This window comes from Malurus melanocephalus, unplaced genomic scaffold, assembly GCF_030028575.1.
Source record: "Malurus melanocephalus ecotype Western Australia unplaced genomic scaffold, MMel_1.1 scaffold_151, whole genome shotgun sequence".
Taxonomy (NCBI): domain Eukaryota; kingdom Metazoa; phylum Chordata; class Aves; order Passeriformes; family Maluridae; genus Malurus; species Malurus melanocephalus.
The window spans coordinates 287,510-304,922 of record NW_026623383.1 but is presented as its reverse complement, the minus strand read 5'-3'; the positions used below and the strand labels follow the sequence as shown (position 1 = coordinate 304,922).

The following is a 17,413-nucleotide window of genomic DNA, read 5'->3' as shown; positions in this document are numbered from 1 at the left end:
ATTATTTTATGAAAAACTCAATGTGTAGACTGTCTTCAGTGGGTACTAAACTGTGAGAAAATTTATCAAGTGTAGATGGTGATCTAAGCTTTAGATGATAAAGAGAGTATTTTCTCCTTTTTTGCAGTACTAGGTAAAGTGAATCAAAATAACAGGGCAGTGCATAGAAAACTCAGAGGAGTGAAGGATCAGGTGTGTTTCTGCAGAAAGTGGCATGGCTGGAGGTGGGAAAGGGTAAAGGTGGTAGATGTCACATTCACTTTCCCCTACTTGGCAGACCTGGTTTCCACTTGACCCTTGGGAAGTAACAGTCCAGGGAGCCTTAATGCCAGCTGGGAATAGGCAGTGGCAATGTGTGTCAATTGTTTCCCTTCAGACTTTTCACACTAGATCTAGGAATACCCCTGCATTGAGCGGTGCCTGCCAGCAATATTTTGTGTTGAGAGAGACATTTACGTGCAGCCAGAGATCATTTGCTAGCAAATATGTATTGGTCCAGCAAACCTGGATAGGTATGATAGACCTAGCAGTGAAGGGTGGTACACTGAAGTGGTTCAGTAAGAGGTGARCAATTTTGTGCTGGGTTAATAAACTGAATGCCTTCAGCAGAGGGATGGTGCTGGGATGAGTCCTGGACAGTAGGGAGCACAGTCAGTCTGAGCTTGGTTGTCTCTCATAGCTGACTGGGGCTTACTGGCTTGGCAGCTGTTTATATTTTCTGCCTGGTTCTGCACACAAATACTTTCTCATCTTAGCCACATGTTCTTCTTGTAGAAAYAAATGACTGCATGTGTTGGCAAATTGGGAACTTCATGGTGGTTTTCATGCAAGGTGTTGTTTTTGCCAGGGTGCTATTTGCCAGCCCATCAGCTGAGGGAGGGATTGGGCCCTGCAAGAACCAAAACATGAAATTAGGAAGCTGAAGACTTCCTAGTGATTCACACTGAAATAGAGCTGTGCTGCACGATAACAGCATAACTGGATGGGCAACTAGAAGGAATTTGCATGTTCTGACTTGTGTTCCTTCAGGCTATCAGAAACAATTTCTCTCAGATCTTTAAGAATCCTTCTGAAAGCATGCACTTAGACCTTAAAGAAAAAACCTGTGTTCTCTCAGTATGTGGTTGTGATACTTGAAAACCTTTCCCAAATTAGGCTAAATAGGTCTTGCTAACAGAGTATGAGCCAAAGCTGTAATAGTATTGCTCACACTTAGTTGAATTGATGCAAGCTCAGGTGTAAATAGTTCTCCCTGAGAATGAGGCCAGCAGTGTGCATGTGGATGCAGAGCTCAGGTGTAGGRGCTGCTTTGCTGGCCGGGTTTGTGTCACAGTGCTATCAGCATAGGAAACCATTGATCACTGGCTGTTTGCTGAACACCATAGAAAATTATGTTTTGTTTTATTACAGTTTAAAAAATAAAGTAGTAGGTACWTTTGCATTCTGGGGCTCTAGAGGTGTCACAGTTCATGTAGAGTCTCTTTTCAGCAGAGCCAGAGGTCTTTTACTCCAAAATAAAGGCTAAAATTCTTAGTTAAAGTCAACATCAGAACACTCAGAAACACATCAGCTTGTGAATTTAGCAGTTCTTTTCCTCCATTTACTGGTTTCTAGAATTTCTTTGCATTTTTATCCTTGCTGAGCCCGTAACTCTTCTTCATGATTCATATGAAAGGAGTTTTGCTGCCTCAGTGAGGCAGTGCAGGTTTGCCTTTAGACTGTGCTGTAGTAACTTGCCCTTCAAGCAAAGGAATGCAAGTTCCTTCTCATTTGAAAGCTGGAATTACTTCTGTAACATTCAACTCTGATACCTTGACTAGGGAGACCTAATCAGAACTGAATGCCATGTCCCATGTGACAGCTACCAGATGGCAGAAGGACTCTGCCCCGGGGCTTTGTCTTGAAATAGGAGTTTTGATATTATCTGGCAGCACAGCAGCATTCCCAGAGCTGAAGGGTGGGGTGGTATTTAACAAGTGGGTAGCCAAAAAACAAGCTCTACTTAATACCAGAACAAAAGTGGTATTCAAATTTCTTGTCTGCTGAAGTATATCAGAGGAAGTGTGATAGGGGGAGGGTTTTTTCCCTAAAAGTGAAAAATTCGCGTCCGGAAGTTTTTTTAAAAAAATTCTGTAAAGGTTAAGTCTTTTATGTCGTTGTTCATAGAATCACATTCTGAGATTGAGATTGGAAGGGAGCATCTAGTCCAAATCCCCCCTTGCTCAAAGCAAGGCTTGCCTAGGATCATGTTTGCTCAGCCTTTGAATATGTCCATAGATGGAGACTTTACAACCTCTTTGGTCAGCCTGTGCCAGGGTCTATCCACCCTTACAATTTAAAAAAAAAAAAAAAAAAAGAAAAAAATTCTTAATGATAGATGGAATTTCCTGCATTTCGGTTTGTGCCTATTGCCTCATCTTCTGTCAGTGAGCATTGCTGGGAAGAGCCTGGTTTCTTCTTCTTCATCTCCTTCCACCGGGTGCTTGTACACTCTGATAATATCCCCATGAGCCTTTTCTTCTCCAGACTGGACAGTCCCAGTTCTCTCACCTTCTCTTCATAGAAGAGATGCTCCAGTCCCTTCGTCACCCTAATGGCCTTTTGCTTATCTCTCTCCAGTATGGCCATGTATCTTTTGTAGTGGGGAACACAGAACTGGACACAGCACTCCAGATGTGGCCTCACCAGTGCTGAGTAGAGGGGAAGGATCACCTGCCTCCAGGGGCTCATAACATTCCTAAATGCAGGCCAGGATACCATCAGCCTTCTTTGCTGCAAGGGCACATTGCTGGCTCATATTCGATCTGGTGACCACCAGGACCATCGGGTGCTTTCCTGCAGAGCTGCTTTCCAGCTGAGTGGCCTCCAGCAGACAGTGGTGCATGGGGTTGTTCTCTCCAGGTGCAGGGTTTTTGCACTTAACATTGTTGAACTTTATAAAGTTCCTGGCAGCTCATTTGGCCAGCTTATTGATGTCCTTCTGAATGGCAGCAAGTGTATCTGTTGCTCCTCCCAGCTTTGTATTATTTTCAAACTTGCTAAGGGTGTGTCCTGCCCCATTGCCTGGGTCATTTGTGACCCCTCCCTTAAAAGGGATCAGTTGGAACAAAGGCTCCRGGCATCCTGTCATCAAGGGCAGCTGACAAGGGTTGGTCATAATCAGCCTTACCAGCAGCAGCAGTACTCTCACATTTCCAGGAGTCCCCTGCTCATCCTGGGCAGAGTGTCCATATGCTCAAAGCTCAAGGAAACAAAGCCCAGAAATGGCTGCACAAGTGCTCTGTGTGTCGGCTGCCTCCATTAGCTGTGCTCTCACATAGTGTGTATATAGCRTATGTCATAGCTTACATATAGCTGCACAATTCTTGGTATTGTATAGGCAGCAGGAAAAAAATCAAACTAATTGAGTTTTTACTCACTGAATARATATTGTGGGTCAAACTGATGGAGTAAGTTGCCTGTTTGGATTGGGKTTTTTTTAGGACACCATGAAAGTTTACAGATAAGCTAGTCTGGGGTGGAAGTCATCATCTTGTTCTAGAACTGAAGGACTAGACAAGAACTGGCTCGGTTGTGCTCTTACAGCTCTACAATTAGTGTCATTTACCTGAGGCTGGAATTTAAAAAGATGTGAGGAATACAGACAAATCTCATTGCTACCAAGAGAAAGTTTTACTCTGATATATCTGACTCCCACTCTTCAAGCCCTTGTCACTTGTGTTGGTGTTCATGGGCGGAACAACCAACCCTATGTAAAAAAGAAAAAAAAATCTGTCATGTTGGTGAACTGGATCAGCACATGCAAAAGTCTGAGCTTCGTGGTGTGGGAAAGGAGCAAGGACCCATAAGAATGGGAGGACCAAGGCAAGGAGGCATGTGACAAGAGACACATTTACATGAAAAAGACAAAAGGAAAAAGTAGAGGAGGAGCCCCAGCCCAGGTAGCTCAAATGTTCTACATCAGTGCCTGGATCCCAATACTTGTTTAAAAACTAGCAAGAAAGTTCTGCTTTACTTATCCAGCCACTGAATAGTTTCCCATTGTTACAGACAACCAGGCCATACAAACCCTTTAATAAATTGATTAGGGGCCAGTTTTAGGAACCAGGTATCCAGCTGTTCCAAAGAACAGGTTTTCCCCATCCCCCAACRGTTTCTAAATTAACATTGCAATGACTGTAACAAAACAGTGGTACAGTATAAGAGTCAATTGTTTTGTATTGTTAACTTTCTAACAGTCTTCCTCTGGGTTGGCTCAAATCTGTTTCTCAAAAAAAAATCTACATTTTTCAAAGACTGTTTAATTTGACAACATGACAAGGTTTTGGGGGTTYTGTTGTTTATTTTTTAGTTTAAGTCACTAACTTCAGCTGTTTCACAGGTCGCACGTTTCCAACACATCCGTACTTCTCAGCGCAGCTGGGAGCTGGGCAGCTGTCACTCTACAATATTTTGAAAGCCTATTCACTTCTGGACCAGGAAGTAGGATATTGTCAGGGCCTTAGTTTTGTAGCAGGAGTTTTACTGCTTCACATGAGTGAAGAAGATGCTTTTAAAATGCTGAAGTTTCTCATGTTTGACATGGGCCTGAGAAAACAATATCGTCCTGACATGACAATTTTACAGGTATGATTTCAATTTTTTTAAGTAAAGGATCCATATGTTAAATATTAACAGTGCAATACAGATAGCGTTGTCAAAACCTGAACTTGAACTTAAGCTGAGTTCTCAAAAATAGGGAAGGCTATTCTAGGAAAAGAATACATCATCTTAAATGTATCGTTTTCAGATCAAAATAATTCTGGAGAAACTATGGAAACCATAAATAGGAAGACTTCTGTTGTGTTGTATGAGGTTCAAATGACCCTGCAAATGAGCCTGTTGTAGCCCATTGTAGACCCATTCTGTCTGTTTTAGGTGGCTTCTGAGCATTTCTTGTTTTCACACATCCAAACATCTATTGACAAATACCTTTCTTTGATTCTGATGAGTATGAAGCAAGGACTTAGCTACTGTGAGTGTTAAAACGTGTCGATCTTTAATCTCTCCTTATTCCATGCAGATCCAGATGTACCAATTGTCTCGACTTCTTCATGACTACCATCGAGATCTGTATAATCACCTAGAGGAACATGAGATTGGSCCCAGCCTCTATGCTGCTCCCTGGTTTCTCACCATGTTTGCCTCCCAGTTTCCCCTCGGATTTGTATCRAGAGTGTTTGGTAAGTCTTCATAAAACTTCTCTCTGTTCTTTCTGAAGTCTTACATTTGGAATCTTGTTATTAGGAGCACCATTATTATCCAACCTGTTTCAGACACCCAGGAGAGATATTTTGCTAACAATGAACAGAAGAAAAATAGCAGGGGTCATCCTATGGAATATGCAGTATTTCATTAAAACTGGAAGAGAGAGGAGGAAAGTTAACAACAGTCCCTTAAAGTATTTTTATCCTTACTGTTACCTTTTCCCACCCTGTAAGCACTTGTGGAGAGGAGGTAAAATTTGATGCCATGAAGGCAGGAATTGTGTTATAACAATGACACTTCAACACCAACAATTAGTTGTTTTCAAACTGAAAAGAGATGTAACAAAGGCATAATCTGAGAAATACATCCATTTACTCTATTATCATCATGTCTAGCAGTGTCAGCAGAAAACTAGCTGAGAGTTGTTTTAAARCACACACAGAGATAGCCCTTGCAGTGTAATCATGGATTTATTCTRCAGAAATATAAGWCATTTGAACTAGTGTTTCTTATCCYGACAAATCCAAACKTTTTAGTTCCAAAAATGTTTGGAATCGTCTGGGTTTTTAGTTTCTAAAGTCACTTCTGTTGCCTGTTTTTGCAATCTACAGAAGCTCTCTTTTTTAATTAAATGACAGTTAAGAGTTTACCTTGATGCTGTGWTATGTATTTCATAGATTATTTGCTGTTTGAGAGGATCCTTTGTTTCCTTTTCAGCTGTTTGGTTTTCAGTGTTATTATGTGGTACTGGACTGCCCATGATGAGCAGGGTGGATTGGAACTTTCTCCCCAGTTCTTCTCTTCTAATGAAAAGCTAGTTTCATTTTCCTTGGTCAGTCTCATTTAAGAGATGCAATGAAGAAATTATTTATTAGCATATTAATATTGACACTTTCCAGCTTAAAAAACAATATGGTCCTATCTGCCACAAATAAGAATATGGAGAGCTCAAGCAGAACCAACAACAATCCTGCCTGGTTTGTTTAAGGGCATTTTAAAAGTAGTGCTAGAAAATCCACTGTGAAAAGGATGGTATATAGCTAAGTAGAACTATATGTTGCTTTTCTTTTCCCTGGAAGATTTCAAAGCAGGTTAATGTACATCAACAAGTATGTAGCTGACAGTAATAATCTGTAGGAATCAAATGAAGTGCTGTATGCGAGTGTCATATATTGAGTTTATAATCAGTTCATCTTTAAGTTATTCTTAATCTTTCATAGTATTGTACATGGTAAGAAGCATCTTTGAATGGGACAATTGACTGCAGTGAGGTTATAAAAGTGCCTTTTGTATCCAGTATGTTTGGATTTCTGCCTTAATACACGGATTAGTATTTTATCTGTCACTGGAGGATTGTAGGGCTTTAGAAAACAAAGACTTCGCATTAGAATAGAAAGGCGCAGATACATGATTTTCACGTCTGATTATAGGTGAAGAGGAGAAAAGCATGTGTGAGAGAAATTGCTGCCTCTTAAAAACCTCTGATATTTTTTAGAAAGTTCAACATGACCAACACTTGCATTTTTTAATGTTTTAAAGTATTTAGTAATTTCCTTAAAACAGTAATTACTGGAGCTGTGTAGGTTCTGAGCATTGGACTTTCGCTTATAWTAGAAGGTAAAATCTCATCCTCACCTGTACAAAAGACTCTGAAGCACAGCTTTGAACATACAAATGTCTAGAGCTGCCACTCTTCCAACAGCTGTCATTAGCAGCATGGCCAGTTAGGATCCAATCATTTTTTACCTATGCCTTCACACGGTTTTGCACAACATATRTATATAGACTTCATTGCTCACTTATTAGAACCCTTGGGAGGAATGTTGCTGCTGAGGCACCTGATTTATAAGTTACTAAGACTGTGAGGTTGTGCTGCTGTTTTCTTACATGTTACCTCTGAACCCTTGGTATTTGAAGCTAGCCCACTCCTATTTAATTATACAGTTGTTACAGACCATTCCTTTGGATTTCCATAGTGTGCTTTTTGCAGGCATCTTACAGCCAATATGTAAAAGAAGTGGGTTAGACTGTTTTATGAATCAAATGCAAAACTCTTTTTAAGTTTTTATTTATCTGTCCAAACTTTCAACACTTCTACTGARTAGGAACTGATGAAAGTACAGTATTAAGAAATGTGTGTTCTTTAGTTCCCCTGCTTACTWAATTAACAGAGGAAATTTGATAGTATAGTGTTTATTTTGTTTCAAGATTGTAGATAAAACTTAATTTTTTTATAATCCTGTGGGCTGCCAGTCATGCTAACATTAATTTGGGTACCTTCACTGTGTTGTTGTTGGCTGGGAGCCCACATAATGTGAAGCATGGGGAGTGGATAACAAACAAGTCTTTGTGAAGTATTTGCTGTTTTAAATGAGAGAGGGATTTCTGCTGTATATTAATATATATTCTGTGTTTCTGCTCAGTCATGCAGACATTCATTAACAAATTTTAGGTCACCTTGAGTTAATCTGCATGTCATTATGGGGCAGGTGCTGAATCATAAAAATACATAATTTTCTGCTCTGCTTTTTTCACCTTGCATTTCCTAGCTGTTCTTCAGTATTTCCTGTCCTAATACAGAGCTTTCCCTATGAATYATTTTCCCATAGTTTTGAGTTTCAATAGAGAATTGAGGCAGATGCCTGCTCTGTTACCACTTTTTAATAATTTCTGCCATTGGAGTTCACATTCAACTCAGCACAGAGCTRAAAAATGTTACACCCCTTTTGGGACAAATGGTGACACAGTGAGAGATTTATGGTTAGTTTTTACTTGTGCTTTTTTTTCTTGGAGAGAGAGAGTTATGGCTTCAACATTGCAAGCTAAAGAATGCAAGAGGAGAATTCCAATAAAATACAAATATGGAAAGAGTTTGGTCTTTCTAAGAAAGGCAGTTAGACTGTTTTCATAGGTTCTACACTACATCAGAGATACCTGTGGTTTTGCCAGTAGTTGTTTCCCTTATAGCATGATTGGGTTGGTTTTTTTGGTTTGTTTTTTTGTTTGTTTTTTTTTTTTAAGTATATACTTTTTTTTTTCCTTGTGTCACTGTGCTACTTTGTATGTGATTGATCGTGACTGCATTCTCGGCTTCAAGTGCAAAGCAGGGAAAGAACAAGAGAGAAGCCCTTTCAAAATAAATGAATATTTAGGAAATATGATAAAACCCCACAGTATCCTCTGTTCCTTTTTCACCTCCATCAGTATTGTTTCAGATTAGATGCTTCTGTCTGTCTGAGTCCCTCCATAAAATCAGGAGCAGATTCTGAGTTRTAGTAGCAGGAAAGTCAAATGCGGGGCAGTGCTGTTTATACAGATTGGGTTTCTTGTCTGATGCCTTTATTGCAGACTTCTTTACTCTGTAAATACATGGACATTTTGTAAAGGAAAAGAAAGGAAAGGATGTGTTGAAAAGCCACTATATACTGTGGTTTCAGTGTGCTTGGTATGGCAGATKCTATCATTGCTGGGCCACCTGCAATATTTACATTTAAGCTGTATTACTAACATTTCAGGGTACTTATTAATATAGTTATTAGCAYGTTAACAGAAGTGGTTGAAACACACCCTGAAAATAAACACACGCACCTTAAACTTGAGGCTGCTGGAAAATGTTCATTTAGCCTCATGTGCTCAGTGTTGTATTGTGATTTTGTGGCTTTCTTCACCAGATGAGAGAAGAGCAGAATTTCAGATCTTCAGTTGTGTCATCAGGTGTAGGTTTTGTTTGTTGTATTAAAATTTTTAAATGCCATTGGGATTTCATTTCTATTCAAATTCATATTCCTATGACCAACCAAACAGCCCACTAAGCTATTAAATGCACAAAAAGTGGCAACACAGGTAAACTTGACTACCTGGTTTATTGTAAACTTAGCTTCAACTTGAATTGCTTTCTTTTTTTTTTTTGTGAAAATTCACTAATCGTATTAATAAGTGATTGTATCAGTCAAGTGTGCTACTTACAGTGATAATCTTGATCCTATAAAACTTCTAAAGCCATGGCAAAAAGCACATGGCCTGGCACAGTGTATCCAACCTCCTGATCACTCCTATGAGAAATTGTTGTTCTTGGACAATTTATTGTTTCAATATTCTTGTTGAAAGGTGTGCTGGCTTGATATAATCTGTTTTTTCTTTGTTTTCACAGATATGCTCTTCCTTCAAGGATCAGAGGCTATATTTAAAGTGGCTTTAAGCCTCTTGGGAAGCCACAAGCCCTTGATTCTGCAGCATGAGAATCTAGAAACTATTGTTGATTTTATTAAAAGCACTCTCCCCAACTTGGGTTTAGTACAGATGGAAAAGACCATTAGTCAGGTATGAAATAAACTGAACACATCAGAGGTATGCAAAGGAATGTTCTTTTTAACAAGTTCTTGACTGAAAAACTGTAACAACTACTTCAAGATGAGAATTCTCTTGTAGTTACAAAGATGTTGAAAACTTTTGGAAGCAGATGACTTGCAAGCTAAAATGTCTTAGTAGTTTTGTATGCTATTGTAMCCATTGGTTATGGTCACTTTATGAAGCCTTTAGTGAAAATTAGGGGTTTTTTCACCAAAGAATCTTGCCCTCCAAGTCTCATTTCAGAAGCAAAAATTTACTTATGCCCAAGATAAATTTACTTAACCTAACAAATGTTGGCCTGACTTATTGAAATTAGAAACCTGCCTACATTGACTCTGTCTCTACTGGCTTTTATGGGCTGGCCCAGTTATGTAACAGCACCTTTGTAATTCAATCAGGAGTACATGGGGCAGTGCAGACTCTTGCAGTAAGTAGTGATTCTAGGCAGCAAAACTGGGAATCCTTTCTTTATTTTTGAATGTTTTTGAACAGCAGACAAGGAAAATGGTATGTTGTGCTAGCTTAGCAATATTGCATCAGATTATAACCACAGAATCTGAAAAATCACAAATTATTTCAGTTAAGGCTTACCTGTTTAAAAACCCTAAATGTTGTTACACTTGACATCTACACTGCAGCAGTTTAAACAGGCTTTAGCCAGTTTTTCTGAAGGCCTTTTGTGCTTCAAAACATAGGGGCTGTACTGTGCAGAACTGCAGATGCTAACAATCCCACAAGGGCTGCCAGAGATCAAAGCCCATGGCTTGATGAGGGAAGCAGCAGCAGCACAGGGCTCTGCTGGGGGCTGGCAAGGGGCTTCCTCCTGGCAGCAAAGTGTCTGGGGGACGCAAGCTCACAGCATAGTCAGAAAAAATGCTCCTAGTGCTTGCTCTCAAAGGGAGGAGATGAGASCTAGAAAGTGTGCAAGGGGAAGGAAAGCATGGAATTGCTCAGGGGGTTGTATGTTACCTGCCAGGCTGAAAGACTTCCAGTGCTTAGGTGACCTGCAGAAAACCGTGTGCTTTGAGCAGAAGGAGGGAGGGATGCTCTGTTTAGGCAGCTGTGACTGCTCTAAATTAAAAGTGGTAGGTAGAAGTGAGTTAAGGAAGAACACTGCCCCCACTTCGGCTGACTTTGAAGAGAGCAGCCCCACCGTCCATACACAGAGCTCCTGGGTAAATCCTTGTGCTCCTCATCCTTCTGCAGCATCATGCCTTAATGTGCCTTCAGTTGGCTAGGTTTCAAGTCAAACTTTTTATTTGCCTCATGTTTCCCTCCTTTCAGATTTGATACATTGGTTATGACAGCAGGGATATCCCTCTCTCCTCAGGAGCTCAGTATTTAGAAGTGGCAGAGATCATGAGAGRAACTGACATTCTGCCTGCCAAATTGCACTGATTGTTTTACTGAAATTTCAACACCTGTCTTCTTCAGGGATGCTCGTAATAGGAAAATTCCCTATGTGTAATCAAACTCAAACTAGAGTTGTATTTCAACCTTCTTTGCTTAGATGYTCAGTTTGTTTCTGCTGCTATATAAGTTCATAAACTGATGTTTTCTTTAACCAGCAGTTAAGTTCTGTAGACAGAACAGATAAATAAAACAGGCAATCATTCCTGTTAATTTAACAGGTATTTGAGATGGGATTTGACATTTGACTCATTTCTAGAATAAATAAAGTACAAGAGGTTTAAAAATAAAGCATAACCCTGGAACTTCTCTTCTTGGGCTGTTTGTCAAATACATTTTTAAATCAACTTTTATTTCTTCTACATTCTGTGATTGGCACACTTTCCCTTTTAATTTATTACCTTCTTCACTGCTTTTAGAGGAGATTGGAGTCATAATTATTATTAATTTGGAGGCAAATGCTTGCCAAAACCTAGATAAAGGAAGAGAGAAGAGTGAGTTTTTTTCCTTTGGGTCATTCTGTGCATTTCAATTTATTTATCTGTTTTTAAAATAAAAAGTTTTCTCAATGTTCATGTATAAAAGCCTGAGCAATCATTTCAGTGATTCATAGTTAATAATAATAGAAATCTGTTTGATGTTACATAATGTTTTTAAGTGTATTAGTGTAMGTTTAGATCATTTAATTTTCTTTCAGTCTGTAAAAAATGAAGTAGAATCATAAATTAAGACAGCAAAGTTTGCTGGTTYTTATTTAAAGCTTTTATTTTACTTAGTCTTACAATTGTGCATGTGGCAGGTGGGTTTGAACCATGCTTTTTCAAGTGATASCTTGAATTCCAGGGCTGTCTAGAAGGGCTTATGCCAAACGGAGAGGTATTAAATTTGAAAAGGGTAATATCCTACAAAGTCCACACCCTTGAAAACTTTAAAGTACTTTTGCTGAAGTCAGGCAGCAACTTACTAGCAAATTTTTAAAGTAAATCCAATGTCAGTGTATTATTGCACTCCATTGCCTCAGTCTTGCCATTTCCACAGTACGAAATGGGAATGCCAAAAAGTAAGTCATGTTTTTTGTATGCATTGATTAATAAATAAGCCTAGATCTGGATTTTAAAGCATRGAAAGAGCAATGGTTTTGATCTGCACAGCACCTAATAATATTTTTACATACAACAGGTGTTTGAAATGGATATTGCCAAACAATTGCAAGCTTATGAAGTTGAATATCATGTGCTTCAAGATGAGCTTATAGATTCATCTTTAAATGACAATCAGAGACTGGATAAATTAGAAAAGGCAAACAGTAGCTTGCGCAAACAAAATTTTGATCTCCTGGAAGAACTGCAGGTACAATTTATATTTCAWATTTGATGAACATTCTAATTTATACACCTTTTTAGAAGGGACTGTCCTACACCACATCACAGGAGGGATCAGTGTTTGGTCTAATGAATTTAAAATGTAGTCACTTTAAAGTTTTGCTTAGTTTAGTCCATAAAGTTTGCATCCAGAARAAATTCTGAGGGGGGATGGTTGGAGCATGTATTGTAATTGTGAAAAGTTGATTCAACACATGGTCTCTTCTTTTGTAATTAAAGTCATAGCTGTAGAAGATAACTAAAACCACACCAAGTGCTTTTTCAACTTCATTTTTACATTTTCAGTCAGTGGTTCATTAGAGCAGGGATACTGCTCCATCAAAAATGGGAAAACTAATTCCAGTGTCACAATTTAGGGATATGTTAGACATAGGATACATTGTCTGTAAAGACATACTTTCTATTACAATTTTTAAACTACTACCCAGGTTGTTTAAACGTTAATATTAATTTCTAATATATGCTCTATATGGTCTTCAGCTRTTTCAGAGGCAGTGCACCTTTTCTTTGTAGGGATTATTCTTTGCTTATCTGATCAAGAGGTCAGCTTTCTGGCTGACTTTTTATAACAGGATGTTTGCTCTAAAACTTTTGATTGCGCATTTAGTTTGATGGAGAAAGGGACTTCAAGGGTAAGAAGCACACGTTTCATGCCTCTTCATTATTGTTAAAGACATAGGCTTTGTAAGGTAACAGATGAGGGAAGGAATTAAGGTTTCTCAGACACTTACTATAATTAAAGTTAGTCAATTGTGCAGACCTGGATTGTGCCTCCTAACAAAAATTTGGTTCAGCTGTACATTCTGATCCTGTGAGATCTGATCCTGTTTCAGGTTCTAAGAGAAATCAGAAGAAGAGGCACTCCTCTGCAGGGTATTTTTTTAARGCTTCGGGCACATGGAAGAGGAAATTGTTGAATGTAGTAAGGGGAAGAGGAATTTCCAGGATGATATTCAAGATACCTGCATCAGGGATCTTAAGCTCAGGAATGTGGGCTGGACTAGTAGACTGTGTGGTGGATTGAAAATGGGCTCAGTGACAGATCTCAAAGGGTTGTGATCAGTGGCACAGTCTAGTTGGAGGCCTGTGASTAGCAGTGTTCCACAAGGTCCAATACTGGGCCCAATATTGTTTATCCACTCCATCAATGACTTGGATGAAGGGGCCTCCTCAGCAARTTCACTGAAGGCACAAAGCTGGAGGAGCAGGCAATAGCCCAGAGACTGTGCAGCCCTTCAGAAGGGCATCAACAGCCTGGGGAGATGGGCAGAGAAGAACAGTCTGAGATTCAACCAGGACAAATGCAGGGTCCTGCACCTGGGGAACAGCAACCCCAGGCACCAGCACAGGCTGGGAACTGACCTGCTGGGAAGCAGCTCTGAGGAGAATGACCTGGGAGTACTGGTGAACAACAAAGTGTCYATGAGCCAGCAGTGTGCCCTTGTGGCCAAGAAGGCAAATGGGATCCTGGGGAGTAGGAAGATCATTGCCAGCAGTTTGAGGGAGATGATCCTGCCCCTCTACTTAGCCCTGGTGGGGCACATCTGGAGAGCTGTGTCATARTTCTGGGCTCCTCAGTACAAGAGGGACATGGAGCTCCAGGAGAAGATCATCAATCTATGAAGAGAAAGTGCCAAGACAAGTCTCACATGATGAGTTTGAACAATCTAATACTTTGTTTTGCCATGAAGTAGAATGCCAATGTGTGCAGCCTTTTGAGGGAGAATTTTTGAAATTTTTCACAATGTGTTTTCTATTTGCATATTGCTCTGAATCCTCTTCTCCTTTGCCATCTGGCATTCATGCAACTCAGTGTTGAGATGAAATGAGGATGTGGCTAATGTGTTGTCTTTGCTTTGCAAATCAACAAGTGTGGCTGCCCAATAATATCTCCCMACTGACCCATATAGAAGCTTATCTTAACCTCTGGCTCTTTGGTATAAAATTTGCAGACTTGGTAACTTCCTAATTTCATTAGGATTCTGAGTATTTTATATGTATTCATGTATCTCAAAAAATAGTTTAACTGTGGTAYCAGTCGTTAATGAATTTACCTTTTCTCCCTTCCTGTCTTTTTACTTTGAAAGGTCGCTAACGGAAAAATCCAAAACCTTGAAGCTACAGTAGAGCTTTTATTGACCAATGAAGGCAAACTGAAGCAGTCCATTCTTTCTCTTGAGCAAGAGCGAGCATCTCTGCTGAAAGCTGTGGAAGAGATGCAAAAAAAAATGGGTGATACAGATGGGAAACCTCTACTTACTGGGCAAGGGCACATGGATGGTGACTGACATGCACAGTTGTAATGGAGCAGAGAAGCTGAGCAAGAAACAAAGGGAAGAACTGAGTAATTTTGTCATGAGCCATGGGGATTTGACATTGTCATGTTTATTTTACATGCCTTACTGGAGCAAAGCAAGATACAGGCATGGTGGTTTCCCGTATCAGAGAAGCGGGTTCCTTGAGGAAAAGAAGTTCCTTCTCAGTATGTAGAAACACTATGAAGAGTAAGATGCCATGTAAGAAATAGTAAACAGAAGGAACTTACTAGTGTGTGCAGTCATACACAATACACTGTAAATATGGTTTGGATTTTTCAGTAAGTGCTTCTAAACCTAAGTGCTTTGGGTTTGTCACATTTTTTGTTCATGTCTGCATCCCCACCATGTTAAATAGCACATCCTTTAGAAGGTCTTTTGAAGAAATATGTCATTGTAAAACCTTTGAATGGATGAGTGACCCATTGCAGCTGTGCAGTGGTAACATTTACCGGGCATTTTGTGATTGGATTTGAGATTTTTAACAGTGTAATTGCCCTACAGCTTGGCTGGGTTCTGTTAATGTTGTTTGCGCTGCAGAAAATGGCTTCCTGATGCTTGAAGGTGTCAATCCGTTGGACTCCAGGGAGACATTATCATATCTAACTATGCATAACTGGGGGGTTGCCTTCCTTTTTTAAGTATGTTGGTTTAGTATATTTCTTGTTTATTGACCTTTAATTTAGTGTATTGTTAGTTTGCATTATCTGATAAACCTACTGTATATAATAACTGCATTATTCTTAACAAAATATACTGACATTATTTTGGTGAAGCCTGTGACTCTTGCAGCATCATTCAAGGATTTATATTCAGACTCCTCAAGTTTTGTCTTATTTATTTCTGATCTGCTGTGTGATGTAAGACATCTTTGGGAAATGGATGTCCACTGCCATTTTTTCCCTTTATTTAGTACTCTGTGCTCTCCCATCCTCTGAAAATTATAAGACTTTTKCTGAACAAGTGGAGTCATTTCAGGAGCTTCATGGTGTGCCAGATATGCTTAAACTGTTTCATAAAGGGTATAACAGTTCTGATGAGGACACCATTCTTTTTGCAAAGCATCTTTCTTGTAAGATTACCTGTATAAAAAAGTGATTCTCACTTTCCTTAATGCAAAAGTAGTTTGCAAGCCAATTAAAGCAACACTGTGCAATAATACCCATGGATACACAGTTGTTGGGGTTTGCTTCAGAATTAGGAATAGTGTCATAGTTTTGTTCAGTCCCCAAGCACAGAGTTAATAGGCACTGGTGTTTTGTTATAGTGGAGATTCACCCAGGATGTGATTTTTAGATGTTTGATTCTTGCAAGTCCACTTTGTATTCACTTGGCATTAAAATTCCACATACATCAGTTATTATTAATCTTAAGCGTGTTTTTTTATTTGGAAATCCATAGTGAAGCTTAGGCTTCATGTTTAAAATCTTGTCATAATGGACCTCATACTGTTAGAGCACTCAGTAATGTTGCATTTTTACAGCATAGTATCATAGTTCATACACTGACTTTTTAACAAGAGCAATAAAAATAATAATAATCTATGCCTACATCTATGTTGTTACATTTTTTGACATTGAAAATAAAAACACAGTTGGTGGGGTACCAGTTCAGAACCGTGTAAGATGAGACTTCCCCTGAAAGTACAGTACCATCTACAGTGGTTGTTAATTTCCATTCAGTTCCCTGGTACAATTAAACAGTTGCTTCTCTGTAGTTAGAAAAACATAAAGTTGTTTGTTACCTATTTATCAGCCATGCTTTCTGAGAACAGTGACTAGTTCTCATCTAAGTGCACTTAAATGTAATTATACAAATTCTCAGTAAAAGGCTTTGGACTAGAAGTTGSGGAGAAGTAAGAGCACTTACCAAGWTCCCAACTTTGTAAAAGCCTAGGGCTTTTCCCTTCAGAAGTATGAGGAAGAAAGAATAGAGCCCAGAGCGATCCAGATACTTAATACACCAACTGTGCTATTGCTGAGCATCCTTAAGAATGTAAAATTAGGTCTCCTGTTTGCTGAGTACCAGAAATTGTTACCACATACTGCCTTCCATATAAACAGTAATTTCTGATCCAGAGAACATTTTTTTTAAAAACCTACCTGCAAATCCATACATTGACTCTCTCAGCAGAAATAGCATATGAACCAYTCCTGGAAAATCAAAGCTGAAATAATCAACATTTTTTTCATATCACTTCTACAGATAAAAATCCCCAGCAGGAATTTGCAGGAAAAAAAAAAACATGAAGAAGGAAGGAAGGAGTTCATTGCTGTGTGCAACCTAGACTTCAAAGGTGCATGATGAAGGCAGCAAGGCATGCTAGGGAATTACATGGATGCTGTAGTCCAGAGAGAGGTGAGCCTGAAGTGTGGAAAGAACTAATCTTGTCATGTGCAATGAGAAAAARGCAGGATCTCTGAAAGCTTTGCAGTGAACAACACTGCATGGGTGGAGTACCAGCTGTGGGGTGTTGTGGTCACCCAGTTCTGGTTTGGTTTTCTTCCAAGCAGTGTGAGTGATAGTTTGTGGTGGGTACCTGGGACTCACCATGTTTCTGGCTGTTTGATGTACTTGTATATTTTGCCCTGTTGTCTATTTCCAGAGATCATTACTTAATACAGAATCTGAGAAATGATACAGTGCCTATTGTGGGAAGATCAAAGTACTTTCATAAAGGTACAAATTCCCTTGCTGAGTGAGAATTGA

The 17,413-nt window shown here is 39.3% G+C and overlaps 1 protein-coding gene across 6 annotated transcripts in view; it reads left to right on the top strand.

The window, feature by feature from the left end:
* The window catches only part of TBC1D1 (TBC1 domain family member 1), a 101,255-nt gene extending 85,001 nt beyond the window's left edge, over positions 1–16,254 (top strand). For all 6 annotated transcript variants that reach the window (XM_057371659.1, XM_057371658.1, XM_057371660.1 and 3 more), the window contains 5 exons: positions 4,382–4,626; positions 5,063–5,222; positions 9,398–9,567; positions 12,187–12,357; positions 14,477–16,254. In XM_057371659.1, the coding sequence (XP_057227642.1) occupies positions 4,382–4,626; positions 5,063–5,222; positions 9,398–9,567; positions 12,187–12,357; positions 14,477–14,677 (947 nt within the window). In that variant the 3' untranslated portion in view covers positions 14,678–16,254. The remainder of the gene's footprint in view (positions 1–4,381; positions 4,627–5,062; positions 5,223–9,397; positions 9,568–12,186; positions 12,358–14,476) is intronic.
* The last annotated feature ends 1,159 nt before the right edge of the window (positions 16,255–17,413 follow it).